Below are 27,187 nucleotides of genomic sequence, written 5' to 3' on the forward strand. Positions count from 1 at the left end.
GCATCATCCTTCTGGCAATGGGAAACGTGGTGCCATGACTAAGATGAAGGAGCGCCTCGGCAAGGTTGCTCATCCGCATCACTCGAGCAAGTGAGTCAGTGGCCTTGGGAGATATGGGGACTAGATGATGGTGATGCCGTATTCTCTACCTTTCGTTTCGTTTCTATGACCATGTACGCATAAGCTATTTTCTCTTTTCTTTTCTTCCGTGTATTGAGTAGTTCCGGAATTGCATCTTCGTTTGAAATATGCCTGCATACTTTTAAGATATCAAACGACGCCAGACCCGGGTATATATCCCCCCCCCAACAAGCAACACCAAGCCCGATCCCAAACTTTTAGTAGCCAACCACCAAACCCCACCATCCATCACTCGAACAACATCTTCAGCTCCGTGATGCGCTCCTTTCTTTTGTCATCCTCCGACTCGTCCCCGCCAACTCGCAGCCCCAGCGAGCCCGCGATATTCATCTTGCGCTCCTGCACGCGCAGCATACGGCCCTCGATGGAGTCTTTCACGACAAACCTCGTCACAGACACATCGCGTAGCTGGCCCATGCGGTGAACGCGGTCGATGGCCTGCGCCTCAATGGCAAAACTCCACCAGGGATCCATGATGAAGACATTGTTGGCCGCCGTGAGATTGAGACCGACACCGCCAGCCCTGAGGGAGATGAGGAGAACAGTGGGTGAGGGGTTTGAAGAGGAGGGTCTGAAGACAGAGGGGCCGTTTCGACCTGGGGTGTCGTCGTCGGTGTCGACGATGTCGTCCGCGTAGGTTTCGGGTTTGGTGAACTGGGCCAGGACAGCGGCTCGCGCCTTTTGGGGCATGGTTCCGTCCAGACGGAGGTGAGAAATACCAACCCCAGACAGCTGTGGTGCGATCAGGTCCAAGAATGAAGTAAACTGGGAGAATACCACTGATTTTGTGTTGGGCGGGAGGCGCGAGAGGTGGTTGATTAGCGCATGGATCTTGGCTGAAGTGTGGGCGGAGGGTGACAGAGGATAAATCCGACGGAGGGAGATGCGCGGTGCAAGTTGCGAGCTGCTGAGCGGAGTGCTGCATGGAATCTCGTCCTCAAGAGGCGTGGCGTGTGAAGAAGGATGGCGGACTACTTCGAAAATGTCCTTGGCATCAACATTGGCACGGCATGAAAAGCATCGTGCTTGCACGCCCTTGTTCATCTGGTGCCGCAGAAAGTCCTCGAGGCATTTCTTGCACGCGCTATGCCAGCAGGCTGTGACGGCGGGCTCGATCATGGGCTCCTCGCAGCAGATAGGGCACTCGCCGCTGGATTCGGTCTGGATCTGCCGGAGGGCATGTGCGGTGAATTTCACCGTCGCCCCAGACCGTTCCTCCGCCTCGGCATTCTCCGTAGATGTTGTGAACTGGTTGATCAATTCTTGGAGATCCATGTCATCTTTGAGCTCGTTGGCCTCGTCCGCCGCAATGGCAGCCTTTTCTTCATCGGCGACAATCGCCTTATTGCGCGTGAGAATGGGATGGCAGCAGGTCTGACGGAGACGGAGGATCTGGGCGAAGATTGTCGAGTACGATTTGAGCAGCGTGCCGGCCTCGACATTATCGTTATATGTCCTTTGAGCTCGCATGAAAATACAGTCATAGATTTCTCGTTCTTGTTCTGAAAGCTCAACCTCCTCAATCGTGACTGTTCGCCGTGGCAAGGGAACCAAGGGCTCGCCTTCTGGAGTTTTCATCGTCTTGGTCCGACGAAGAACCAAAGGCTCCAGCACGCTCTGCACGACATTCAAGGCACGCACGTAATCCTTTGACTCAAACGGCACAGTGATGAATGTCTTCCAGAAGGAAAAGTTACTCCAGGGTTCCACCTTCAGGAAACGTACCAGACTAAACAAGTCTTCCAGTCGATTTACGATGGGCGTGCCCGTGAGAACCCATCGGTGAGTTGCCTTGAGTTCGTAGCAGGACTTGGCCGACTTTGAGCGACGGTTCTTAATCAAGTGGGCTTCGTCGAGGATGACCCGGAAGAAATCTACCGAGAACAACCCAGTATGCAAGCCAGGGGCCATCGTGGATTGAATCGCAAATTGGCGGAATTCGGAAAGCACAACCCCATAGCTGGTGACGATCAGATGAGGCGCCGATGCAAACTTAGACTCGCAGCATATCTCTCTCAGGTTCATGGCTTTTTCGGCTCCATAATACATCAAGACTCGCATCGTCCCCGCTTCAGAAGCTTTCAGCGCCTCACTTTCCCACTGTGAGAGCAGCGATGTCGGGGCAACAACCAGAGTAGTATAGGGAGCGGAGACCACCCCAGAGGCTGGTACTCGGGCGAGATCATTGACAGAGTTCATACCGCTCGAAACTCTGGGCACAGGCTCTGATCTATGAGAGTGAACCAGACTGAGCATCTCAATCGTCTTACCCAGTCCCATTTCGTCGGCCAAAACCCCGCCCAAGCACCGTTGTTCTTGAGACGGGAAATCCACGCTGAGATCGCCCGAATATGGATTGACGTAAAAGTGGTCGACACCTTCTACTCTAGGAAGATCCTTGTCGTCAACATCCTTGCCTGGCCAAGTATACTCCTCCCACAGGGGATGCATCGATTTCTCTCGGATTTGCTTCGCGTCTTTCTCTTTTGATAACATCCAATGAAGAGCTTGCCGTTGGTATTTGCGGAGATTCAGATGAAAGCTCGGTGGGGGTGTGGCCTCGGGCATGTTGAAATCAAACGACTGCGCTTTGCGGTACAAGGTATCAAGCTGGTCTTCCTCCAGCTCTGCTGTGTCGTCTTCCTCGTCGGAGTCGTTGGATTCCTTGTTTGTTTTGGCTTTGTCCCTGTCCTTCTTTGGGCCGTCATACTGTTCCGCCATTTCAACTGCGCGAAGTAATCCATCTCTTTTATGTTTCTCGGTGGTCGGATTGATAGATGTAGGATGGAGGCCAATTTCATGGAATAGTTTCACGAGAGCCACCTGGCGGAGTCGCAGGTTTTTCTCCTCGGTGCTTTCCTTCTCTTCAAAGAGACCAGTTGATCTATTGTCGTCCATGGTTGACCCAATGAATGACCCGCGCTCAAATGCGTCCTTGAGCAGATAGCACCGCAGCTGCAAATAGATGGTATCGTTGACACGGACCCTGTCGGGGACAAACACGCAGACACCATCGAAGCGACAGATCTTCTGGTCAATCAATGTCGAAACCCACTCCGCAATCTCATGAGGCAGTCTCCCGATTTCCTGACCAGCATTGTTGGTGAACCGCGTCAAAACGTCTGGTTTTTGGTTGGTGAACAGCTTGCCTCCACGACCGCGCTTCGCCGTTGGCTGTGATCGGGCCCGTTCGATGTTGACCGGGTCCCCATGCTTGAGAAAGGCCAATCCACTCCGGGTTGCCCAGCCTCCCACGCCAAATGCGCCTATATATCTCGCCGAAGGTTGTTTTCGCAAGAGAGATTCGCTCTCCACGGGGGTGCTGCCAGACTCCTGTTGTCTGGGGGAGTCGAGGTCACCTCGCTCCTAGGATCTGGGCGTGTGGCGAGGGGGAGAGTTTGCTGACGACCAGTTGAAATTGAACGGCCGTTTATCCTGGCAGGATTCTTCCATGATCCATCAAAGTAGATATTGACGGCTCTCTCGACATTATCAGAGGCTGCAGACCGTATTATCTTGATTGTGTCGGAAGGTAGCTGTTCTCCTACAATACTTTCAAAGAGGCCCACGTCAAATCCATCGGTGGCTGGCGGTTGTGTCGTACTCTCAGGAATAGGTTGATCTGCGTCGCGGTGATTCGTGCCATTCGGAAGGCCGTGGTTGGGTGCATCTGATGTTTCTGGTAATGCAGTCTGCACCTCTGACCTTAGACATGGGCTCTCTGGGACACGCTCGTGTGTCTGCTTCTCAGGAACATCGCCGTCGCCATTGTCCTTATCGCATGCATCAAGCCCGGGACAGTGCCGAGGCAACGACGCGTCGACGGTTTGAGAATCGGACCCGGCAGGAGAAACAGAGTCTTCGACGAAAAAGCGCTGTCTTTTAGCTGGCCGTGTGTCTAGGTCGTCGCTCATATTCGGGGTTGAGACATCGAGATCAATGGAGAATCGAAGGAGGTTCGGCTGGGGAGACGCGCCGTAAGAACGCGAAGCAGATCGACGTCAGCGACAAAAAAAAAAAGTCGACACCAACCATCCCCCACATTTGCCGGGGGCTTTGGCCATTTGAAGCTTGCTGGATTTCCAAAATATATCTTTGAACCTGCTTTTTATCTATATTGGCAGTTATTGCTGGCTATATTGCGCTGACCAATACGTCAAAAGGCCTTGGGCCAATGCTGTTGAGCGGATCACATTACTGCAGCCTCGAACCAACCTTGGAACCTACATCCCACGTTCAACTCCTCCATGTCCTTCCTCAAAGACGCCGCTCGGCCCTGCTGGGCGAGCAGAACGTGTCAAATCTATGCGCGAAGTCTTCAGTCGCAAAGGCATTTCAGTCGCACACGGGCTGTCGCTGCAGACATCAATACAGACGAAGTCCAAGGCGCACATCGATACTGCGTTTCTCTACTCTCGTACGGCAGCTCCCCCTGATTTTATCAACTTTCAATATCCTCCCTACACTTGATAAGATTCGCAATACTCAGGACTGACACTGCCGTACCCGCACGCAGGAAATATGACCGACCCTCATACACACTCAGCACCTTCATCCCACGGCACGCGCAAACCTTCTACATCGCACTGCGGGCGCTGAACGTCTCTCTCTCAATGATCCCAGACTCAACCTCGTCGCCCACAATCGGGCTGATGCGACTCCAATTCTGGCGCGACTCCGTAACCAAGATCCTAGCGGGCGCGCCGCCCAAGGAACCCGTGGCGGTCCTGCTCGCCTCGGCGATCGCAGACCTGCACAAGCGCACACAAGGCCGTGCTCGGATCAGCAAGGGCTGGCTCACGCGCTTGATCAACTCGCGCGAGCAGACTCTTACCAACGACCCGTACCCCAACATCGCCTCGCTGGAGTCCTACGCCGAGAACACGTACTCGACGCTGATGTATCTGACGCTCTCGGCGCTGCCCATGGCATCTGTGACCGCCGACCATGTGGCGTCGCATATCGGGAAGGCTGTTGGTATTGCGGCTGTCTTGCGTGGATTGCCGCTCGTTGCGTTCCCGCCGCCGCCGAGCCAGGCGCCTGGTGGTGGTGGTGGGCCCGCGGGCCTTGGGCTCTCGGCGGGCGCCAGACAGGGCGCTGTGATGTTGCCGCTGGATGTCATGGCGCAGACCGGGGTCAAGGAAGAAGAAGTGCTTCGGCGTGGTGCCGAAGCTGAGGGTCTGCGGGATGCCGTCTTCACGGTTGCCACGCGGGCGAGCGACCATTTGATCACAGTGCAGCAGATGCTTGCCAATCTTCGTGCCGGTGGCGATGTCGGACATGAGTTTGAGCACGAGGGCGAAGAGGGCCATGAGTATGATGCTGCTTATAACCAGGATGTCTCTGGCGGTGCTCGGGACGCCGAATCCCCTCTCGATGAGGTGAATCGCGCCTTTGGCGTTTTCATGCCTGCCGTGGGTACGCGGCTGTGGTTGGACCGATTACAGAAGCACGACTTTGATGTGTTTCAGCCGGAGCTGCTTCGTTCGGATTGGAGACTCCCATGGAAGGCGTATATGGCCTTCCAACGGAAGACTCTTGGATAAGAATGGGATGAGACCGTGTATGATACATGTACTATACAGATAGAAGATCCCTGCTGGTCCGTCCAGAGAAATGTTCACAAGACCCCTCCCGGTCTCCGGACTCCGCAAACCTCATCTCAAAAGACTCGCCTATTCACCTGCAAAAAAACCTCGCATTATCGTCCCTTTCGCTCTCGTCTCTGCTTCCTAGAGCTCATAATCAACCGTCTCTGAGCAAGCAGCACCGCGTAGCGCTGGATTTTGTCGCGCCTAGAGATACCAACGTTAGTGTCTATAAGGATATCCGGCGTGGTATAGCAAGACTTACATCAACAAGAGGGTGGTGGCACAGACGAATGGCACAGCAATTTTCCAAAAATATCTAGAGTGACGAATCAGTAAGATGTTTCTAGGGAGAAACCAAACCTGAGATCAAAACTTACGAATCACTATGGTTGATGCCAGAAAAATCGGTGAAATTCATCCCAAAATACCCCTAACTCAAAGTCAGCAAGCGCCCCAGTGTATAAGAAAGAGCTTCACGCACTGTAAGGAATGTCAATGGAAGATAAAGGCAAGTCACAATGGTCAACTGTTTCATGCTTTCGTTCTGGTAGGCACCTGGAGCAAGGATGGGTTTAGTATATGGCTCTGGCTTCCTACGCAGACACGGAGCCTACTTACCTATTGTGTTGAAAATCAAATCAATCATGTTATCGGCCGCACGTCGCATCTGATCATAACCTTCCACTATGGTGATGCAATGGTCGAGAGCGTCACCCAAGTATGTATGACACATCAAACTAATGGTGACGCTGGAGCCACCCAGGCTCTTTAAATTAGGGGTCATGATCCCAACATGTGGGTGGGCACTTGATCCAGTAGGGGAACTTGGCCCACTCAGAGGGTTGTTCCGTATGGTTCCCAATCCCGGCGTACTGACGGGCTCCGACCTGTGGTCACGAAGAGCATTGATCACAGCCACAATAGGCTGCATAGAGTTACGCAGAATTGCGATTTCGGAGGTGAGGATGTAGAGGGACTTGGACTGGTCAATGTCTGGGTTCGTCAAGACTCCAAGCTCTAGGTCACCAATGGCATCTTGATACGCGGACGTCACTGGAATGGCGAGGTCGATGATGGCATCGAGGATCGCCTGCAAGAGCATGCTCGCATCACACGACTGTCGAAGAATTGTCTCCGGCGAGTTCAGGCGGCGAACGATAGGAGCCTCGATATCGTCAGCACTTGTCTCAAAGAAGGATGTCACGGTATTATCGGCATGTAGAAACATGGAGACTTGCTCCAGCGTGACACACAGTCCCTTGGGAGCTAGCACCGCATGACGCTCCATGAACCCAATTCGATCCTCGTTCGGACCTCCACGGTAGCGTTGGAGACTCCGGGTGGCAGCCGCTGTGGCAGTAGCGACGTCTCCAAACTGGGAGGTTTGTTTTGGGGAAGATCTACCGCGGCCAGGACGAACACTTGAGCCAACGGTCGCCTTTTCCTTCGGTGTCTGGCCCTGTTTCGATCGGTTCGGCCAGAAGATATCCTTCAGTGCTGCCAGAATGACACTTCGCTTAGTTGGCCGCCTCAGAGAGACCGAGCTCTTATCGCTCGCAACCGAACTCTTTCGCTCCTTGCTCATCCACCCACCAGTGGAATCCTCTTCTTCACTTTCAAAATCACTGTTTTCTTCTTGGAGCTTGACCAGTTTCTGTAGGGTTAACACGACAAAGGCATGATCTGAATACCAATCGGCCTTGGTGCGATTGGTGGTGTGAACCAGATCCTCGATGGCCAGCCGATGCAAGCGCTTGTGGTTGCCGAGGGTTTTGATCACATCCCAGCTCAGTCCATTCACATTGATCCACCGACATTGTACCCATGGTTCGCGCTCCCGCGCCAGAAAGGGCTCGAGAGTTTCGTTATCCAACTCATACTGTCGCATTTCATGCTGGGAAAAGTCCACCACGGTGATTTCGCAATGGCGGTGCAGCTCTGGTGGCACGTTCGACGCCCATTCCGAGCTGTATGGAGGAAGGGGTTTGGTTGGGTCGATCCCTGGCTCGGTCCCGGGTTGCCAGTTCGGGTCTTGGGAGAAGCCGTCTGGGTGGTAAGACCGGGCGGTGTTCGAACGACGGACTCGGCGCTTGGTGGTTTCGCTGGAGTTGACTCGGGCGGCTGCGGAGGTGAATGACTCCGGAGCGAGCCCCTCCTTTCTGGTTGGGGCAACTTGCGAGCTCGGCGATTGGCGACCTGCCTCGATGTCCTCGGTATGCAGCGATTCAGATCGCATCGCGCCGGGCTGCGCATAATCCAGCGAGTGAATGCTCATCCTGGTACCGTGTATCCAGTTGCAGCGGTCGAAAAGTAATGCATCGGCTCCGTGGAGTCGGAAACGTCTCCAAAGTAAACCAAGACCAGCAGGAAGCCAAGAGGAGCCAGTCAACGTGCAACCAAGGGCATACTATCGAGATACAGTGGGAAACATGTCCGACATGGCGGGGAAGTGACGTGAAAGTGGCTGATCCGCGTCTGCAGATCCTATGCCGGTGAACCGCGTGCCAGGGATGAAACGAAGAAGCGAAGGGCCAAGCGGAGAATGGGGAAGGGCGAGTTTAAGTTAAGTGGGTCGCCATTCCGCACGAGCTTCGATACCCGTGGACCCTGCGAACTAAATCTTAAGATCTCCCATTCTTTCGACTTCTTTGTCCTCGACTTCGTGAACTAATGGTACATTAACTAAAGATCTCATCGGAATATTGGCTTCATATAGCTACATATAGATACATGGGCTTTTTTTACATCTCAACGCCGTCCCAATGCTGGCCCCAATCACTCCAGACAACATCCCGCCCAGATAATAAAACAAGATAAAAGTACCAAAAAATAGTTACAGCGAATTGAAGCGGGTAGAAGAACAAAAGGAAAATGGGCAAAGAAGGGAAAGTACCAAATATCAGGCTAGGCGCGAGCAAATGGCCGCGGTTTCCATGGAGGACGATGGAATCCCATCTGGGGCTGTCTGTTCTCATGCGAAGGATGCCGAGGGAGATCCCGAAAGTCAGGGTAGAGACTCGATTCCATGTCCATCAGCATCGCCTTTTGGGGCTTTGCCGATGCCCGGCTGGTCGACTTAGGGGTCTTGGCTGGAGGAGACCGGGCACTGGGAGAACGGGTGGTGACAACTGTACGAGACTTCTCCTTAATAATCTCGCGGAGTTCCTTGTCGTCCTTGGTAATTTGGGCTTTGATGAAATCCAAGTCGTTCGATGCCTGCAGGGACGACATGACCGATTCGCGAGGGGTGTAGGTGTACTTCTCGGGGCATGGAGGAGATTCGGGTTTGATGGAGGGGTCCAAGAAGGCTTCGTGATCTTTGTCCAATAGCTGGGTGATATCCAGGGTTTCGCCATGTGGGATCTTGTGGGAATGCGAAGGAGTCACGCAATCCATGTCAACCTCCTTTCGCAGTACATGATCAATGTCCACTGCTGAAAAGTAGGCGCAAGACTGGGGCAGGTCATCGATGCCCACTTGTTGCGAAAAGATGGCACGCGTCCAGACATTGGCGACCTGGAGGGCCAACGCAGCACGGTATTTGTCCTCGTCCTTGACCAGATACCGGATCTCATCGTGCACCGTGATGGCCAGACGGGCTTGAATGTTGAACCGGCGGATCAGGTAATCCATGCCGACAATCAGTAAATGAAGGTAGTCAACTCCCGATGACTGAATAGCCCAGTTGATTCGAGACGTCATGAAACTGCCCTTGTTTATAAAGCGTCGCATTAGAGCCTCGGTGATTCCGGCACCCAGCGCCGGAGTGCGCGGCCGTTCCTGGTCAGCAAACTCCTCGAGTTTGTTGAAGACAAAGGACTCGGTGCCGCCCCTCCAGAAGGGAACCTCGCTGAGCAGACGGCGCGACGTTCGAGTTCCCTTAGTTTCCTTGTAAAGACTGGCCGCGGTTTCCTGTGTCTGCTTTTCGGTCAAGGACGGGTTGAACTGGCGAAGGAGGGTAGCCGCAAACTTGACGCCAGCGCCATAGATACGACCATAATTGAACACTTTGGCGTCGTTGCGCGAGATTCCCAAGATTTGAGCACTCCGGGAGTGCAGGTCTGTCCCTTCGGCCTTTGAGCCCTCCAGGGTCATGAAACCAATTGCGTTTCCTCCGTGCAGTTGGAATGAGGCATCTCCAACGAGACTGGCGATCCACAGCTCCTGCGAGTCGACATCAGCCCCGACAAACGAGTAACCTGGGGGCGCCTTGATCATAGCCTTGAGCTCGGATCCGACACGGTTCGCTTTGGCATTGCTCGCGGTCAGCCACGTGTTTTCCACTGCCCGTCGAGTAATGGTGCCCATGGGAATGACCTGAGGCAAGATGAAGCCCACGCGGTTTTCGCTTCCTCCCTTTCTTGTCGATGCCTTTGGCACTTGGTCCTCATACACCACCATTTGACTCATGATGCGATCTCGTGCACTAATCCAATAGGAACAGGAGGCGTTCATATCCAAGGCTTCCTTGGCGAGTGCATACTGAGACGTTAGGACTCCGCGCTCAAAATATTGCATATAGCCTTTGCCCAATGGGTTGGTGCATCTTGCTTGCGGGCCATCCTTGTGCGGGATTTTAAAATATATGTTCTGTCGGTCGTCTCGCAATTGGGGGTCTTTTTCTTCGGTCATATCACACAGGACGACAGGCTGGTTTTCGAATTTCTTAACCTGATCGCGGGGTACTCGGAAAGTCCACCCGTGCTTGTCGGACCAGATGAGAGGATGGCCATCCCAGGACAGCTTTAGCAAAATAGGCGCAATGCGAGTGCGCACGGTCAGGTTGATATCGGCGGTGTTCGTGGGAAAGAGATCCTTGTACCATTTGGGCATTCCTGGTTTTTTCTGACGCGCCGCCGGGCGAGGAGGATCTCCTTTCTTCTTTCCTTTCACCATTTTCACTTCCTGGCCGGACCAGTCCAGCTGCCCCAGCCAAGGATCGTGCGTGTAGATATTTGGTTGATCTTTGGTCTTCAATGCCTCGTCGCACAATTCGACCAATTTCCGTTGAACATCATCAAGTCGCTTGTGGTAAGTGGCCTCGGCGCTGGTGATATATTCTTCCCAGGATTGATTAACCGGGAGAATGACGGAGGAAAGGTGACGGAGAGCGCCGAAGCTGACAGGGTGCGGGCAGGTCTCCAAGAAGTTGGGAAACACTTTTCGGTACACACGATGGGTAATGGCTACATCTGCAGCACAATAGTCCAGAAGCTCCTCCAGTTTTCCCAAAATAGCTTTCTGATCAAGCTCGCCGAAAAGGTCTCGTTGTGCTTTGTCGATCGTCACGTCGCAATGAAACTTGGCTACGTCCCGCAGAGAGTTGACTGAGCTACGCCCAACCCAGAGCTCTTCCTCCTCTTCTCGCAACATGTTATTCTCGATCAGTGCCGCAAGCTCCACAGAATCATGCTCGCTTGCAATCTTGTCTCTGAGATCCCTGTTTTTCTTGTGGCGCATCCAGGTTGGTCGCTGCTGTGAACACATGCCATTGACTGCGACATGGAGGGACATGGTATCGATGAAGAAGTTGCGGGATTGTCGCATGTCGTATTCCTCCAAGACCCGTGCCCGGTCATAGCCAATGTTATGACCAATGACAATACGCGGCTGGGTGGGATCGCCCAGGGGTATCAATTGAGCCTCGTTCGTTGACTCGCCCAGCAACCACGGTGATATCCATGCATACCATGCAGTTGGGCTCACTGCACAAGCCATCACCGCAAAAGAGTGTTCCTTGTACATAACCTCGGTGTCGAAAGTGAGCATCGACTCATTGGGAGCATCCACGGGTTCCGAAGAGCCGTCTGGGTTGTACTTAGTCCACCCACTGCGCTTGGCCCACTTGCGCGGTTTATTCGGACAATTTACCATCGCATAGGATTTGGCATAGGACAAATAGGGCTCCGATGCATCCATACCAAGCTTGAAAAAATGCTCGTCCAGTGTCTGGCCCTGCAGAGCTGGGAGATTAAAAGCGACGGCTTCCGAGGCATTCTGAGATTTTCCAAGAAGGTCGTGCCGCGCCAGATGATCTTTGGATAAGGCAACCAGTTCTGGGTTAGGGATTCGGGCTTTGTTCGGAAAGACTTGGGTGTGGACATGATCGCTCAATTGTTGGACTCCAATCTCGTTGAACCGAGGGGACGCTGGGACTGCGCGAGATGAGTATTGGCATTTTTCTTATTTTTCTTGAATACGTTGTCGCGCCAGAGGAAAGACATACCGGATAGCGATCGCTTTTGGTTGGAATCATCAACTGAATTAGAATAAAACCTCGCCCTTCCTCTGACTGGCAACCGCCATGGCTGCGACTGAACCAGAAGTGGCGAGCGTAGTCGTGCACAAGACCTCGCGACCCCCCTGGAATAAGGAGTGCAGGAGGAATTCCACGATAACATCATAAAGAGCGATATTTCAAGTAATCTCAGGTCATGGTAGCATAGGCAACTGCAGCCTCCTTGGCTGCATTAAGGGATAGACCAGGCGACCGAAGAAAGCGATGAAGATGGTCACAGCTTGCAGCCATATCATTGCCTATCGCGGCATCTGAGCGTCATCGGCTCGGAAGATCCAAGATGCCGGGGGGTCCTACCGCCTGCCATATTCTGCCTATTTATCATCAGGTGATCAGCAATCGATAAGCGCCTACCAGTGTCAATGCCGCCACAGTCCCCTCACTTTTGCTGCAGAATGCTAGATCAACTTCTCCCGTTTGTTACCTGTTTATGAGCGAAGACTTTAGGCACCCAGGCATCTTCTTTATAAGCCTTTCCTTCTTTTTCTTCTTTGGAAGTATTCGAGACAAGCGCTCTACCTTTCACCTTCTGCCGCTTACGGTGTATAATCGTTGATCTTCGACTGGCAATTCAACCAAGAGCAGGAAGCTGTGGATTCTGTGGGCATTCCATGAAAGCCAGAATGAGCCGCCGGTCATCCGTTGTCGACCTGACCTCTTCATCCCATCGCCATTTCCCCGTCCGCCTCTCCACGTCACCGCAGCTCGCTTTTCATGATGCCTCCTCCCAAGATCGACACACAACACCCCGTGGGGTGAAACGCCAACGCGAGGAAGATGGCAGTAGGGAATCAACGTCATCATTTGACGTTACCCCACAAAGAGAGGACCCTATTGAGTCCATCGACCTCACCGAAGTCGATGAGTCCAGGCCACTGGCAAGGGTATTAGCCAAGCAGAGGGAGGATGCAGTGAGGGCCCAGCAGTCAACAGAGCATGAGAAGGAAGGCTCAGTCCTGGCCTCTTATAAATGCCCTGTGTGTATGGATACCCCCGAAAATGCGACAAGCACTGCCTGTGGTACGTTCTTGGCTCTGGTTGTCAAGGCTGGCCTGCCTCTGGACCTTGATCCCTTTACTAACCACTCACTTCTAGGTCATCTTTTCTGTCACAAGTGCATTATTGATTGCTTGAAGATGGGCGAGGAGCAAAGGGCAGATTTGGCATCAAAAGCACGCGGTACCTGTCCAGTATGCCGCAAACCTCTCACTCGTAACGAGGCCAGCGGGCCACGCAGAAGCCTTATTCCGCTTCAACTAAAGCTTACTACCAAGAAGCGAAACGCGGGTTCGGTTTCTAACGCATAGTGCTTTTCATATAGCGTGTTCTTTGATTTTTCAGCATTACGGGTCGGGGTGCATGGAAATGGCGGTGTTTTAGCGGCATTGATAACGGGAGCATTCTTAACATAATTCACGAATGGAATGACTTGACACGGTTCATCAATATCCACCTCCTCATACAATCTAGGACCTGACTCGGTTCTTGACCTTCGCCTATGGCTTTTGCATAGGGGTACGTAAACTCCGCTTGATATGGCCAAATATGCTAATTCAACATTCATTATTATTTCCGTAGTGTAGAGTCTTGTTGGGGCATAGGCAGTGTCTGCTTTACAACGCTCACTTTCTGCCTCTACCGTTTCTCTCTTCTTCCAGGATCGAGAGTATTTCTTCGGCTCAAACTGGTACCCACACCTCCCCGGACCATCGCATCACCCTTCTTACCCAACACCACCTCGAGAGCCTGAATCAATGCAGTCGAGTCATACTGCATGCCCACCCCCGATTCCAGATCCCCATCCTTGGTCGTAATTTTCCGCCCATAAAGCCGGAGCGTTTCAATACCCATCTCTGCAAGCCGTTCCCGGTCCACATGCGGAGTTCCCGGTCCATCCAGGTGTAATATATGCGTCACATAAGAGTGATAAGGAAGGGAATGATGGCGTCGAAGGGTTCCCGGCGAAGAAGAAGAAACTGTAGTAGATGACTGTCCCTGGTGTAGAGGGAACTCAAACGGACCTCGTCCGCGACTTTCCTCCCCGGCACGGACAATTGCCTCAACAAAGTCCGAGGCAGCAAAGGGCTCAGACGGCGGTCCAGTCTCACGGTCCAGTGAGCCGTTTAGAATCAGGATCTTGTGGCGGGCGGGACTGGACACAATGCTTTTGCCCACGCCGCGCAGAATGATAGCCGGGATGATCGACGTGTAGAGAGAGCCAATGCTATAAACAATGGCTTGTGCATCTTGTAATGCTTCCAGAACCCGTGGGTTAGCCGGTGGCCGTATTTCCTGGCCGTATGGATTAATGTACCAGATGCGAGTAATCCGCGATGGCAATTCTTCGTTCACGACCTTGTTAAAGGCAATGTTTTTGTGGCGCAGGGTGGCGAGCGAACCCGGGAGATGGTCCTCTTCGTATGAGATGCCGTCAGAGCTGTCGGAGGGCTCTGTCTCATCTAGATCGTCCCCATCGGCAAGTAGGAGACTGGGTCGTCTGGAGCCGCGGTCGCGCTGGAGAGCTGTCGCCTCGCTGGGGTGCGAGATGCTATTCTGGCCAACGATGACCGTGCCATCTGCCAGCGACGCAGAGATGTGATGAGAGAAATTTGAATTGATTGCCGGGATCACGCGCACAATATCTGACGGCACGCCGCAGATACTTCCTAGCAAGTAAATGGCGCTCTCGAAGCTGCCGCTGAATAGTCGCGCCCCGGTCAGGAAGAGGTTCCCCACGCTGGCCGAGGTGAAGTCAAACGTCGACGACGGAGGTCGCGCGCGCTTCAAAATCTCTAGATTCAGCATGTTGAAGAATGAGCGGATCAGCTCCTTCTTCGCGGGCGTGACGACCTTCCACAGGTCGGACGTGCCATCGACGATGGACTGCCATTCGTGAGACGCTGCGGCTCCTTCCGCAGGCAGGCGATGGTTAATAAGTGTCTTGATGGCAGCTCGCTCGGAATGAGCTGGTGATTCAGGAATCAAGCGCACCAGGCGACCTGTATGGGAGGTGGATATTAGCACGCGGTGATGACGGCCTTGCATGTATCAACGGGTTTACTTCGAACATCGCCGATCCCCGGCCCCCCGAATATTCGAATCAGCTCGGACGACGAACCGCCGTTGTCACTGATGGGGATGATATAGTTGAGCGGGCAGTCCTTGCTTTCTCGGACCGCATTAAATACATCGACCAGGTTGTTCGCCGCGCTTCCTCCTGAAATCACCGCGATGCCTCGGTTGGGCGTGTCCGCCATTGTAGTGCAGACTCCACGGTTGATCGCGATTCAAAGTCCAGAATGAGCAATGATATGGAGAATTGCGATATGGCCCTAGTGAATATGCCACGTTGATCGAGAGTTCTGAGGCATCTGGCATGTTGTGGTCCAAACACCCGCGCAACCATGATACCCGCAACTTTGGAAATGCCACGAATGCCACAATCCACCCCGAGAGCAACAGCCAAATCGATTAGTTGATTTGAGAATTCTAGAAATACTGAAAATGCTCGATATAACCTATGTTTTGGCTCAGTTTCCTTTTGATCATTATGATTGTTTCTACATCTCACGGTCCCTCCACCGCAGCGTCCACCATCTTCTTGAGCTTCTTATAGTAGGCTGGGTCCACTGCACGCCGATCTGGAATTGCCTCAAGCTCTTGTCTTTGCAGGTGAGTAAATTCTGGTTTCTCTATAGCAGTCTTCGGCGGTCGGAGCTCGAATGTCACTGTGTGCAGCTCCGCCCATGCCGCGCGACGTGGATATGGATCTGGATACCGGCGAAGCGATTTCTCAAACCCAGTTTTCAATGTCAATCTTTCGAGCTTACTCAAAAAACTTGCAGAGGCGCTGGTGCTGCTGGGTTCTGCTCGTGCCTTCTCAGAAGTATGGATACCCGGGTATCTTTCAAATGCGGCTTGTCGACTTTTGTAAAACACGTTTCTGATCTCCTGGGCTGAGTGGTAGTTGAGCACGGGCATCTGAGGGTTTCTCGTATTGCCCAAATGGAAGTGAAGGGTCAGTTTGCGGAGGTGGTCGAATACCGTCGCCAGAGTAGTGAGTATGTCCCAAGGCTTTGGTAGGGGTTAGTTGATCAACTCTGCCGTGAGGGGATTCTAAGAACTCACCCAATCATCATTCTGGCGTTCAATGTCGAGTTCCAGATATTCAAGATGGGGGCAATGCGCATCCAGATGCTCCAGATCCTCCTTGCTCAATACGTTGCGCTGTGCCTGAGGGTTCCATGACTCGGTGCTATGCAGACAAAGACGGACGAGCTGCGTGTGCTGAGCGATGGCCTGAACGGGGCAAGGATAGTTTTGTAATTCCAAATACACGAGGGTGTCGAATGAGAGGAGAAACCGTTTGGGACTTTCGCAATTCTGGTTTCTCTTTTCATAGAACACCTCGAGCTTAAGGGTTTTCAAGGACCGGGCGAATCCAGCCATATGATCCAGAGTACGACACGCATGCTCTGACTGTGGGCCGATAGAAAGAGACGAGAGTATTGACCAGGGAAAGCGGTCCCGCCCGCCAATGGGGCCACTCGCTGTCTCCAATATAGCGCCCATTGAGAGAGAGATTCTGGATGGGAGGAAAGGTTTCCTCGCCCGTCATTTCGGTCTCATCGAAGTAGCCATAGGCCGGCGTCTTTGGGGGTGGGGTATACCCTCGGGTGGTCAAGGAACAAGAATTGAGATTTGGGCAGGAGAAGAAAAGGTCTTGGAAGTTGAGAAGACGAGGGCGAGGACTGTTACCCCGATCATTCCATCGAGCATAAGGCCAGTTTCTCGACACAGGGCAGAGGTTGACTGGGGGGTAGATGACTTCCCTGCTCCCCAAGGAGCTGCAAATCCGGTTTCCGAGGATGCTTTTTGATGCTGGTGATGAATCGCTCAGTTAACAGTAGCGGACACGCTATTCTATCCCGATGTTAGCTACGCTGGTGTTTCAATACCCACGAGATTCCCAAGATCTCCAACATACCGGACTCGACGAAGGTTTGGTAGGTGCTCGACTAATTGAGCCAAATAATGCTTTTTCTCGAAATCCCCAATCTCTGCACTGGAAGCTGTGTTTGGGAATCGTAAGTTCTTGGACATGGTCCCTTAATTTAATATTCGAGTCGTCCAGCAGTCGGTGAAGAAGACTTTCAGGGATCTGGATCGAAGCTCCTGCTGCCGGATCCAGGATGATAGACCGGTACAGGAACCTGGTTGCCAGGGAATTGAAGCCTTTGGAGACCAAGCAGTATAAATCGCGTCGATTCTGCTCTCCCAACTACAATTTCGTGTGAGTCAAACTTCTTGAAATCTCGAGGGCATCAGCCAACTTACAGCCTCGCAAACTAGACACCATGCATCCCATGTCAGCTCCGTGGAGACGTGACTGTTTCGCGTGCGTTGTCTTTTAGACGTGGCAGTTTGGACAGCCTCGGATGCCTTGGCCCGGCCACGTTTCCGGGCTCGAGTTGCCGGTGGCATGGCTGAGAAATATGTCGTTTTTTTATATATGATTATTGAAGGTTACTTCAATGCAAAGCAGAAATCTCCCATTGAAAGGGAGCGTTGGCGGGGGATGCTGATCACTCAGGTCGTTGAGGCCGAGAACATCACCGCGTCTCAACTGTCGTGACTACGGGGCCAACGCGGGTTTCATCGGATTTCGTCGAGTGATCAATAAAACGCCCTCTAGCATGGTACAGGTCTATTAATTAACACAAAGGGTATTGGGTTATCTTCCATAAATGCGTGACATATTACTCTACAAATGCATCAAGCATAAGACGCCCAGCCTAGAAACAAAAAAAAAAAAGACAGGTCAGCGATGAGCTCGATATCCACAGCTTGGGACAAAACATACCACAATACAGCACAGCAAGATTCCTTTCATCAGTCGCCTGCTGAATCAATTCATTGACCGTCGCAGTGACACTCAGCGTCTTGCTCAATTTTTTTGCCACGACCGTCAACGCCCGATCAGCTTCGCTCGGCTCATTAGTAGAGGATTTGTCTGTCGCTCCGGGCAGAACGGGAGGCCCGTCGCCCGCTTCCTGGTTGTCCTGCATCTTCTTCATTCGTAGCGGAGACACGGTCCAGCTGTACAGCGGATCGTAGCGAAGCACGTCAAGGATAGTCATGATACTGTAGGATTCGTGGCGGAGAGCTTCGAGAGTGAATTCACAACAGCGTCGGAAGACGCCCTCGGTCTTGGTGATACCAAACCCATCGACCAAATCGCGCGTCAGACGGAAAGGCACCACTTCGGGGACGGGTAGAATGCGGCCTTGCTCAAAGGCGACGCCAAGATCGATGTGCACCACTTCTCCGGTGGTCTCATCCAACAGGATATTGTGTCCATGGCGATCGCCGAGTCCTAGGACATGGCCGAGGATAGAGATAGCAGCGGTGCTTCGTGTGTAGGACAGCCGCTTGCTGAACCAGTCATCTGGATTATTGAAGCGCTCCATGAAGAAATACTTCATTACGGGGTGGAAATGCTCCGTCACCTGTCGGTAAGTTCGCACGCGCTGTTCAAGCGATCTGGTTTGCACTTCGGCAATGTGCTTCCGACATGAATTGGGTTTCATGTCCTTGGGGAAGTACCGCTGATGTGCCGGCATCAGATAGTCATGCAAGGGAATGGTGTTAGGGACAAACTCAATGATCCCAGCATTGGCTGTCAACGGAAGCACCTTGTATGTTCGTATTCCCAAGTTGCGCTGACGGGTGGGTTGGTGGTCCTTCAAAAGACTGCTGACTTGTTCAAACACCTGCTCCATGATAGCATCCTGGCGCAGGTCGTCGTTCCCTCCTTTGTACTATAGGGATTGTCAGCTTATCAATACTTGAGCGCAGGAATGGGCACAGAAAGATGCTTACCAGCTGCTTGTAACGCACACCGTTGGTGGCCACGGCCGTCACAATCTTTGGCGCGCTGACACCCGACGCAATCGTGAACTCGGGAGAAAACCTGGCAATGGTTGGAATATGGCTGTAGTCACAGTCGGGACGAAGCTCAATTTTCATCGTGGGTGGCGGCAACTTGTAGGACACAACGTCTTGCCCTAGGCGTTGGCCAGTAGCCAAGCTTTTCAAGGGAACTTTGGCGCCACTCTTAAACTTGGGGTCTGGTCTATCAACTGCAAATCGTACATAGCTGATGTTGGCATTGTGAACAGCAACCCATGTCGGGCTGATATGCTTGTCGTTCTTCAAACGCTCAACCAGTTGGTTTGCTGCACGGAATCGCGAGTGAGATTGCTGGTCTTTTCCCTCCCTTGGACTTGCTGCTGGCAAAGATTTGGTACATGCCGTGAAAAGGATGCTCGGCACAAATGCGGAATACCAACTCGGTAAGCAGCGCCTGGAAGTCATCCGAGACATCAAGCAGACGGGACGATAGCTGGTTCATCAGGGGAGCAAACTTCCGACTAGGCACATCGTGGAGATACCGAGAAACGGCTGCATTGGCGGTCTTGCTGTCGGACTTGTCGAGCCAGAGTGCACAGAAGCGGAGCACATCATTGTTGTATGTATCGCTTTCTCTCAAGCAAAGCAGATAGTTCTCCAGACACTGCTGCAGGAAGGCTTCTCGACTTCGCAGGAGCCGCTGATACTCACGATCGTCAAGATCAAACCACTGCTTCGCTTTAGCCCGATGGATCCGCAGTGCTTCCTTCTCTCTGCCCCCGGCATTTTTCATCATTTCCTCAAGACCCAAGACTTCTTTTTCTTTTCGGTCGCGTAATTGCTCTACGCGTTTGAAATCTTCCAGTCCATCGATGTTCAAGAGCTGTTGATCACAGAAAGTAGCAAATCCGTGATAGACTCGCCCAGCTTCTTCACCCTCGGGGGTACCTTTGAGCTCTTTGACCGCAGGATACAGATAATCTTGGAGGATTGACTCAGGTTTTTCCAGACGCGCCTCAGCGACATGATGACCCTGATCATATTACATTAGCCATCAATAGGACGCGGTGAGTCGAAAATTAGGGTGCTTACCAAGGTGACAAGTAGCTCAGCGCGACTGAGCGGAATAGCTTGCTTGTGTAGATCCCCTTGCCCCTTCAAGTGCTGGAGCATGCGAATTGACGCAGTCATCTCACCCTGGTCCCAAAGGACGTTGGCAAGGTCGAACTTGGCAGCTCCTTCAATGTTCATCCCCAGCGTAGCGCATGGCTCGGCAAGTTTGGACAGGCTCATTGCGGATTTCAACGACGCCTGAGACACGCCGTGGTTCCTTGTTATCTCCAATGATTGTCGAATGACCTTCACTTCCAGCAGCTGCGAATCTCCCGTACTCAAATTCGCACCTGATTTCAACAGGTCATTTTTCCTAATAGATGAGAACAATGCCTCATGCCAGCTGAGAATCTCACCAACCTCATGGAAACTGTTCGGGTTAGAATAAAGTAGATAGCATGCTTTTAGACAAGAATGGGAAAAGCTTACCTTTCGGTCTTTAGCCAAGTACTTCTCGCTAAGATCTTTTGCCATTCTTCCTCCATGGCCGCTGGGGAAGATGTGTGCAGAACATCACTGATCTCGGTCATAATTCCCAAGGCCCTCATTGCAGTTCGCATATGGATAGCGGATCTGCCAGTGTCTATGAGTGAATCAAGGGTGGTCAACAGACACCCGTCAACGGAGGCAGCGACTTCTGCCAAAGACCCGGATGTATTCAGGCTCTGGAATGCCCGAAAGACGGTTGCAGAGGGCGATGAATTCAAGAGCGACACAGGAATATCCCACTTCTGAAGACCTGTCGCTGCCTGCAGCATGCTGTCCATGGAAGCAGAGGTTTCCTTTGCATTGCTCGAGGCTGGGAGCATTGTGTTGGCGATTCCTTGGAGATTTGTCGAGTTCAATGCATTCAAAACCCCGTGAGATTCTGCATTGCCCGTCATCTGTATCTCACTGTCGTATTGGGCACTTTGGAAAAGGAGGTTTTTGAGGCCAGATCCTTCATATTCCAGCCTCTCCATGACAGTAGTCAATGATGAGCTTTGCTGGATGCCATAAAACAAATCCGGATCATTGATATTCTTGAAAACATCGTGTAGAAGCTCAATAGGTGGCTCGTACTTGACAACAGACGAACGACGAGACCCCGAAAGCACTCTGGATGTCTGGATCTCGAGGAACAAAAGGGAGGTCTTGTGTAAGCCACAGCGATGTGCCGCCGCGGATGCTTCTCCATAGTCGATATCAAGCCACCTGTCGCGCTCAATTCTAGTCGCTTCGTCTGGCACCGGTTGGTTGCGAAGATACAAAATGCAGCTAATCACAAGACGGGCATGCGGCAACGTTTCTTCAACAACATTGGACAATGTTTGCTTGAAACTGCCCGAGATCGCCTGGCGAGTTTGGCTCGATTTCACGTCATCCACAACTAGAAAATCGTGAATTATGCATGGTAGTAACTTCACGGCCAAACCAGGGATCACATTGAGAATTTTGCGCAGGGAACCAATGACCGGATCGCCAAAAGCAGCATTGCACAAAAACAGGGCGATACCGCGGGCCCAGTCAGCAACGGAGCTCTCTGATGCCCCGGTGATTGCTCTGCCACACCGTTCCAGCTCCAGGCCGGAAAGTGGGATATCTGGACAATTGTATGGGTTCCAAACGAGGGCTTTCATCAATGATTCGGGAATGACATCGCCACACGCTTGGAAATCTGGGGAAATGACAATGTTGTTGACAATGAGCTGTAGCGTCCGTTCAACCAAGCCGGCTTCAAACCGGTCTTGACCTTGCAGCATATCGCAGAGTACTCGAAGAATACTAGCCTTGGAATAACAGAAATAAGGCAAGCTGGTCTGAGGGGCTTGGAACAGTAAAATATCTTGTTCGCGTAGCAAAAGTTCGTGCACTTGACCAGTAGAAGCAAAGGATCGCCCGATGACTCGCGCAGCCCAAAGCCGGTAATCAGGGCCGCCATTGAAGTTGTGAAGCGTATGCCAAACCGAAACAATGTGCGAGGCCGGGTCCACAGAATCACCTGGAGTACCGTCGCTGCCCTCAGATACTCGCCGAAACTCTTGACACAGAAGGGATAGAATGAGATCCGCTACAGGTTTGCTCAACAGAGATTGAGCTGAATCGCGGTCCTTAAGCACTTCAAAGACGAGATTCTTTTCATTCTGAATTCCCGGCGAGTCTTTCGATATTGAGAATTCCTGTGCCAGGCTCACCAGCCGAGTAAAAGCTTGCTGGGTCTCAGTGCTCCACGTCGAAGAACGGATACCATCGAGAGAGTCTCCCAACCACTGATGAAAATTGCGGGCATTGGACAGAACTGTCCTGAACTGGCTCTCCTGCGTAGTGCTCTCGGGGGATGATGAGAAAAGTCTGCGAAGGGTGACTAGAGTGGAAACAACAATCCCAGCCGTGAACCCGGGTGTTTCCTTCAAATAGGAATTTCCGGCATCCAAAAGATACCAGAAAACCCCCAGAGCATCCTCAGAACAATGGACGTCAATCAGAAAAGGCCTTAGGGCATGAAGACTCATCTCTAACGGGTAATCCTGAAGCATGACAGGCCCAGCCACACTCACTAGTATTCTCATCTTCCGGATAACAGAGCACGCATGCAAAGAGCCGAGAGCAGGATGTATTGATTCGAGGAGCGAGCGACAAATGAATGAGGCCAAAGTTGGCGTCCATATTGATCCCAGTTCAAATCCCGTGCGCTCACAGAGGAACTCGAGCTCGTCCAGAAGGTAGCGGGCTCGGAACGACGGTTGTTGGTTTGCAGGGAGTACGCTTTGTGAAGAACTTTTGCTGGTGATCTGCACTAGAATATCCAGTGCATAGCGAAAATTCTCTCGTTTTGATAATGCTCTCTCGATCTGATCATAGTAGTCGAGAGACTGGAAAAGGGCGGCCGCGATTTGAGGAAATTGGGCCTCTATCCGAGTCATGAATTTATCGGCACCTAGCAGCTTTCTCAATCGAACCTCAACGCCTTTGGGTTGGCTGCCCTGTCCAGGCGGAGTAGTGATGTCTCGTGCAATGCTGTAAGCCTCTGCTTTGTAGAAAGAGCTTTCCAGAAGTTCAAGATGCGGAACTTCAAGGTAGTTCGCGAGCTCAAGCGTTTCTTGGTCCTTCGCACGCATCATCATTTGGCCAACGACCTCATCCTTCACATCCATCAGCATCTCCTTGAGGCTGCCATACCCAAAGATACTGAAAGGCATGGACATGATATTTTGCGTTTCGGTCCAAGTGTAGAGGATCTGAGAAGAGAAAAGTCGGAACAGTTCTCTAGCATCCTGAAGGCCCAAGGTCGCGGAGACCTGGCCCATACATTTCCTGGCATACCATAGAGACGATGGAACCTGAGCCGGGGTTTCGAACATGTGGTAAATGCTTCTTCGGAGTAGAGTATGCCATTTGGAGGCTAGTCGAGACAGCACAAACAGACGGAGGGCGATTCCTTCAATCCAATCCGGATCTCTAGGCAGACTTTCCAACACATCGTCGAAGATGGCATCGTGATCTTTGAGAAGAAAACGCTCAAACAAACCGGGGATGAACTTTGCCGCGCTGAATTTGACTTGAGTGTCACCGTCTTGGAGAACCGTGAAGAGGCTTGTACGTGGTGAAGGCAGAGATTGCTCAATGCCATATGACGGGTGCGTATCCAAGACGACTTGGATGAGTCCAGCTAGAGCAATATAAGCCTTGGGCGAGGCTTTTTTTCGGGCCAAAAGGACTTCCATGAACCAGTTGTACAGGTCCATGGCCGACTCTTTCAAATTGGTATCCCCTCCGTTCGTCCAAGAATCGACCAAGCTAATCATCATGCGAATGCAAAGGCAAGTTGATGCTTCACAGCGCTCCATTTCATAAGACTGCAGGCACTTTTCACCCAGATCCTCAAGGATGTGAAGGAGGTCAGAACTTTGCATCCTTGAGCAAGCGGAATAGACATCAGGCAATAATTTCTGTCCAGCTAGAAGATCGGCCTCGTCAAAGCTAGTGAGATACTGGACGATAGATGAAGTGGGAGATTTCCCCGATGAAATATCACCTGGCCACATTCTCATGAGTATAGACAAGTGGAGGGTTGTACAGCGTTGAAAGGTAGCTTCATCTGGGAATAAAGACAGTGACTCCCGGTTCAAAGCCAGTATGTTCTCATCGAAGGATAGCTGATCGTCACAGGTTATCAATCGGTCATCCAAATCCATGAGATCTTCCTTCGCAGCAGAGTCGCTCTTTGAGCTCTGGCGGAAACTTTCAAGCATCTCAGCAAGCGGGGCGATGAGATCGCAAAGGCCAGTCCAAAGGACAGATGATGCATCAAATTTTGTTATCGCGGCGAGGAAAGGCGATAGCACTTCCAAGCAACGCTGGATAAAGGTGGCTTCATGAGCTGCCAGAAATCTGCAAATGTCATTCCACAGACACTGGGAATTGCGCTGTATCTCGCGGAACTGGGGGTGCATTTTATCAGGAAGACATGCGCTGAAAATCGCCGTCACAATGCAAAATGAACAGACGATTTGCACGATGTCTGCAGTGATATGGTGCGACCTGTCCTCATTCATGGCCTTCCATGCCTGTGAAAACGTCTCAGACTTCGATCGCAAGAGATCTATTATGACTGAGTCGTCGGGATCTTGTCGAGTAGACGACTTCAGCGACCACTCTTCTTTCGGGGCCCAAGGATCGGTACTATGAATGAGAGCCTCGACGTCAAAAAGATATTCGATCAATTCTCGGTTTTCGTGGAAAAATAACCAATGCTTGGCTATCAATCCAGCTGTTCCTGTAACTTGACGACAGGGAAGAGCGAATGGCCGATTGGTGCAAGCTAGGAACAGGTTTAGAAGCTCTATAGGACGTGCAAATGTTGCTACCTGAGCTGTTTGGATTCGATCGGTCACCGTGCCTGTGAATCCAGTCAGCAAGTCCGAAAATTTGAGGTAAGTTGAGAACAAAGTACCAATCGTCCAAACCTCTCTCAGCCAGCCACAAATCTGTCTTGAAGCATCGTGTGCTGTTCCTGGATTAAGCTGGCTTTTCATCCGAGCTATTAATGCCCATAGAGCAAGAGATGAGTCTGATATCGCAGAGGGACCGCTCAGGTTGGCCGAAGACAACATCGAACGTGCCATTTCGGTCACTGTCGTGTACTCCAATAAATCCGACTGGAGCACGGTACTCATCAGGTTGCAAGCGGCTCTAGATGTTACGAGAGAAGAGAACGCCCGTGTAGTGAGATCTATTATCCGGGGCCAGTGTACTCTTAGTGCGGATGATTTGCCATCCGCACCGCTCGCAATGCTTTTTTAGGGTATTTTGTTAGCTAAAGACCAGTAATGAAGAGCCATGAATGTACAAACCTTGCCAAGCCCACCATTGTCCACGAAGAAATTGCAGCGTTTTCGTCAAGAATGTTGAGCGTCAGCTGTTGGATCAAAGATTCCTTCTTTTCAACGTCTATTTTGGTCACGAAGAACGGCATCAGCTGCAATGCACAGATTCTTCGTGCGCCTGTTGCCGAGACAGAGTCGCGAAGCACATCTTCGATCCCAGAGGTAAAGCGCTGCCTCTTGTTTGAAGATTTGTGAAAGGAGCCACGGTCTGGAATGCCTGCATTAATATCATCGGATAGCTTCAACAAATTGGCAATGGCCCAGACAACCGTCCAATTATGTTCAGACCTGGCATTTCCCAGAAGAGGTCCGTATATGGGCCGGATGGGCTGTGTTGCTTCGTGTGGATAGAAGATTGCGTCGTCGATCTGCAACACTTCCTTCTCAGGTCGCCTCACATACTCTGAATGCAGAGTGCTAGCCAATCCCTCCATCGAATGCGCCAGAGATTCGGAAGGTTCCCTTCGAGCCATGTCCATTAGAATAACCATGCCCAGCATCAAAGTGATGAGCATCTCATCCTTCAAGCCATGGAGCTTGGTAAGCCAAAGGCGTCGGATTACTGGGATCAGGCCCAACAGAGATGACCGGACAAGTTCAGACTGATCGAACAACACCTTCTCAGCGACTGTATTGATGCTATTGAAGGCAAGCTGGTGCGCATTTCCGGTCATTACTGATGGCGACTTGACAAACTCGAGCAGTCCATGGAGAATGTCCTCAGCGGAGGCTTGGACGGGGGCATTGGGGCTCGTCGTCAGAAGTTGAATACACACTATGAGCTCTCCAATGGCATTCCTATCACCCACGTTCTTTTCTCTGGTGGCCGGCACGGGAGTCATCCGTAATGGAGTCGAGCGGCTGTCACTATCCAGTGAATCCTCGGGGACAGACCGATGCCCACTTCGAATACTTAGCTGGCTCTCCTCATTCTCATACAGGGAAATGCCTATAAGACAGAACTCCATAAGCTTTTCCCATTCTGCATCACTGAGATGCTCGGTATGGGAATGAGAGCGTAGAAGTGAAGTCAAGCATTTGGTATAGTCCACACTGAGGGGCTCCCACAAACCCTCCCCGGGGATTGGTATAGTCTCGGTGATATGATCGATGATCGCCCGAACGGTTTTGGCTCTGAGGTTTCTCAGAAAGATGTCGATCGCGGTCCGAAGCACGGATGCACATGTTGACAGCCGCGATGCAGTGGGATTCCTGGAATTCGGTCTTTGCGCTCGGTTATAAGCCGAACGTTCCACTGCAATAAACCGAAACAGCGACTCGAAAATCTTGTGGCAGGCTTTGTCATTAAGTGTGTGTCTAGGATGGCCCATTGGCGATCAGTTGTCTTGTAGTCACCAGTGCGGTTTCAGTTTCTGCTTACAATTTGGAGCTGTACTTGTTTTGTTGCAGGATGTGCTTCAAGTCTAATGATTTGATTAGTATTCCATTCTCTTGCTATCAAGAGATGTGGCAACAGACCTGCTAGGCCATCGGAGCGTTCCTTCTGCTTGTCCGACGACAAAAGCCCGATTGCTTTGTCGAGGAAGACCTCGCCCATTGCGTCGGGCAGAGAAACGCTCGCACTGGGCTCACTAGGCAGCCACGGGTCTCGGCATTGAAATTTCCAGAGAAATGAACCAGCACGAGATGTCTATCAACAAACCTGGCGAAGCCGTCACTTGTTTTAACTGTGGAGCGGCAGTATTCAGCGCCAAGAGGCCGACCGCCCGGATTTTTGATCGCGTTCCGCCTTTGCAACAAACAGA

At 51.9% G+C, this 27,187-nt stretch overlaps 8 protein-coding genes across 8 annotated transcripts; 2 read left to right on the forward strand and 6 right to left on the reverse strand.

Moving 5' to 3' along the window:
• Window positions 1-369: 369 nt before the first annotated feature.
• NUU61_004069 (DEAD/DEAH box helicase) lies at window positions 370-4,055 on the reverse strand (the record flags this gene model as incomplete). The annotated part of the gene is made up of 2 exons (XM_056654651.1): window positions 370-3,474; window positions 3,501-4,055. 2 exons carry the CDS (start codon window positions 4,053-4,055, stop codon window positions 370-372), a joined length of 3,660 nt encoding a protein of 1,219 aa, XP_056512678.1.
• Window positions 4,056-4,388: 333 nt separating this feature from the next.
• Window positions 4,389-5,687, forward strand: NUU61_004070 (uncharacterized protein; the record flags this gene model as incomplete). Its single annotated transcript, XM_056654652.1, has 2 exons — window positions 4,389-4,558; window positions 4,631-5,687. 2 exons carry the CDS (start codon window positions 4,389-4,391, stop codon window positions 5,685-5,687), a joined length of 1,227 nt encoding a protein of 408 aa, XP_056512679.1.
• A 155-nt stretch (window positions 5,688-5,842) lies between these two features.
• NUU61_004071 (putative CorA family metal ion transporter) lies at window positions 5,843-8,007 on the reverse strand (the record flags this gene model as incomplete). The annotated part of the gene is made up of 5 exons (XM_056654653.1): window positions 5,843-5,936; window positions 5,995-6,048; window positions 6,110-6,162; window positions 6,214-6,287; window positions 6,351-8,007. 5 exons carry the CDS (start codon window positions 8,005-8,007, stop codon window positions 5,843-5,845), a joined length of 1,932 nt encoding a protein of 643 aa, XP_056512680.1.
• A 629-nt stretch (window positions 8,008-8,636) lies between these two features.
• NUU61_004072 (DNA-directed DNA polymerase gamma MIP1) lies at window positions 8,637-12,136 on the reverse strand (the record flags this gene model as incomplete). Its single annotated transcript, XM_056654654.1, has 2 exons — window positions 8,637-11,887; window positions 11,959-12,136. 2 exons carry the CDS (start codon window positions 12,134-12,136, stop codon window positions 8,637-8,639), a joined length of 3,429 nt encoding a protein of 1,142 aa, XP_056512681.1.
• A 517-nt stretch (window positions 12,137-12,653) lies between these two features.
• On the forward strand, window positions 12,654-13,337 carry NUU61_004073 (uncharacterized protein; the record flags this gene model as incomplete). The annotated part of the gene is made up of 1 exon (XM_056654655.1): window positions 12,654-13,337. One exon carries the CDS (start codon window positions 12,654-12,656, stop codon window positions 13,335-13,337), a length of 684 nt encoding a protein of 227 aa, XP_056512682.1.
• A 328-nt stretch (window positions 13,338-13,665) lies between these two features.
• NUU61_004074 (gluconeogenesis factor YvcK family protein) lies at window positions 13,666-15,287 on the reverse strand (the record flags this gene model as incomplete). Its single annotated transcript, XM_056654656.1, has 2 exons — window positions 13,666-15,029; window positions 15,092-15,287. 2 exons carry the CDS (start codon window positions 15,285-15,287, stop codon window positions 13,666-13,668), a joined length of 1,560 nt encoding a protein of 519 aa, XP_056512683.1.
• Window positions 15,288-15,597: 310 nt separating this feature from the next.
• On the reverse strand, window positions 15,598-16,602 carry NUU61_004075 (uncharacterized protein; the record flags this gene model as incomplete). The annotated part of the gene is made up of 2 exons (XM_056654657.1): window positions 15,598-16,104; window positions 16,159-16,602. 2 exons carry the CDS (start codon window positions 16,600-16,602, stop codon window positions 15,598-15,600), a joined length of 951 nt encoding a protein of 316 aa, XP_056512684.1.
• A 1,203-nt stretch (window positions 16,603-17,805) lies between these two features.
• On the reverse strand, window positions 17,806-26,979 carry atmA (DNA-binding protein kinase TEL1; the record flags this gene model as incomplete). The annotated part of the gene is made up of 10 exons (XM_056654658.1): window positions 17,806-17,825; window positions 17,894-18,851; window positions 18,913-19,268; window positions 19,366-19,975; window positions 20,035-20,425; window positions 20,485-24,934; window positions 24,989-25,227; window positions 25,389-26,738; window positions 26,803-26,845; window positions 26,901-26,979. 10 exons carry the CDS (start codon window positions 26,977-26,979, stop codon window positions 17,806-17,808), a joined length of 8,496 nt encoding a protein of 2,831 aa, XP_056512685.1.
• Between the last annotated feature and the right edge of the window lie 208 nt (window positions 26,980-27,187).

This window comes from Penicillium alfredii (genome assembly GCF_028826965.1).
Source record: "Penicillium alfredii strain IBT 34128 chromosome Unknown utg000005l_segment0_segment0, whole genome shotgun sequence".
NCBI classification, from domain to species: Eukaryota; Fungi; Ascomycota; class Eurotiomycetes; order Eurotiales; family Aspergillaceae; genus Penicillium; species Penicillium alfredii.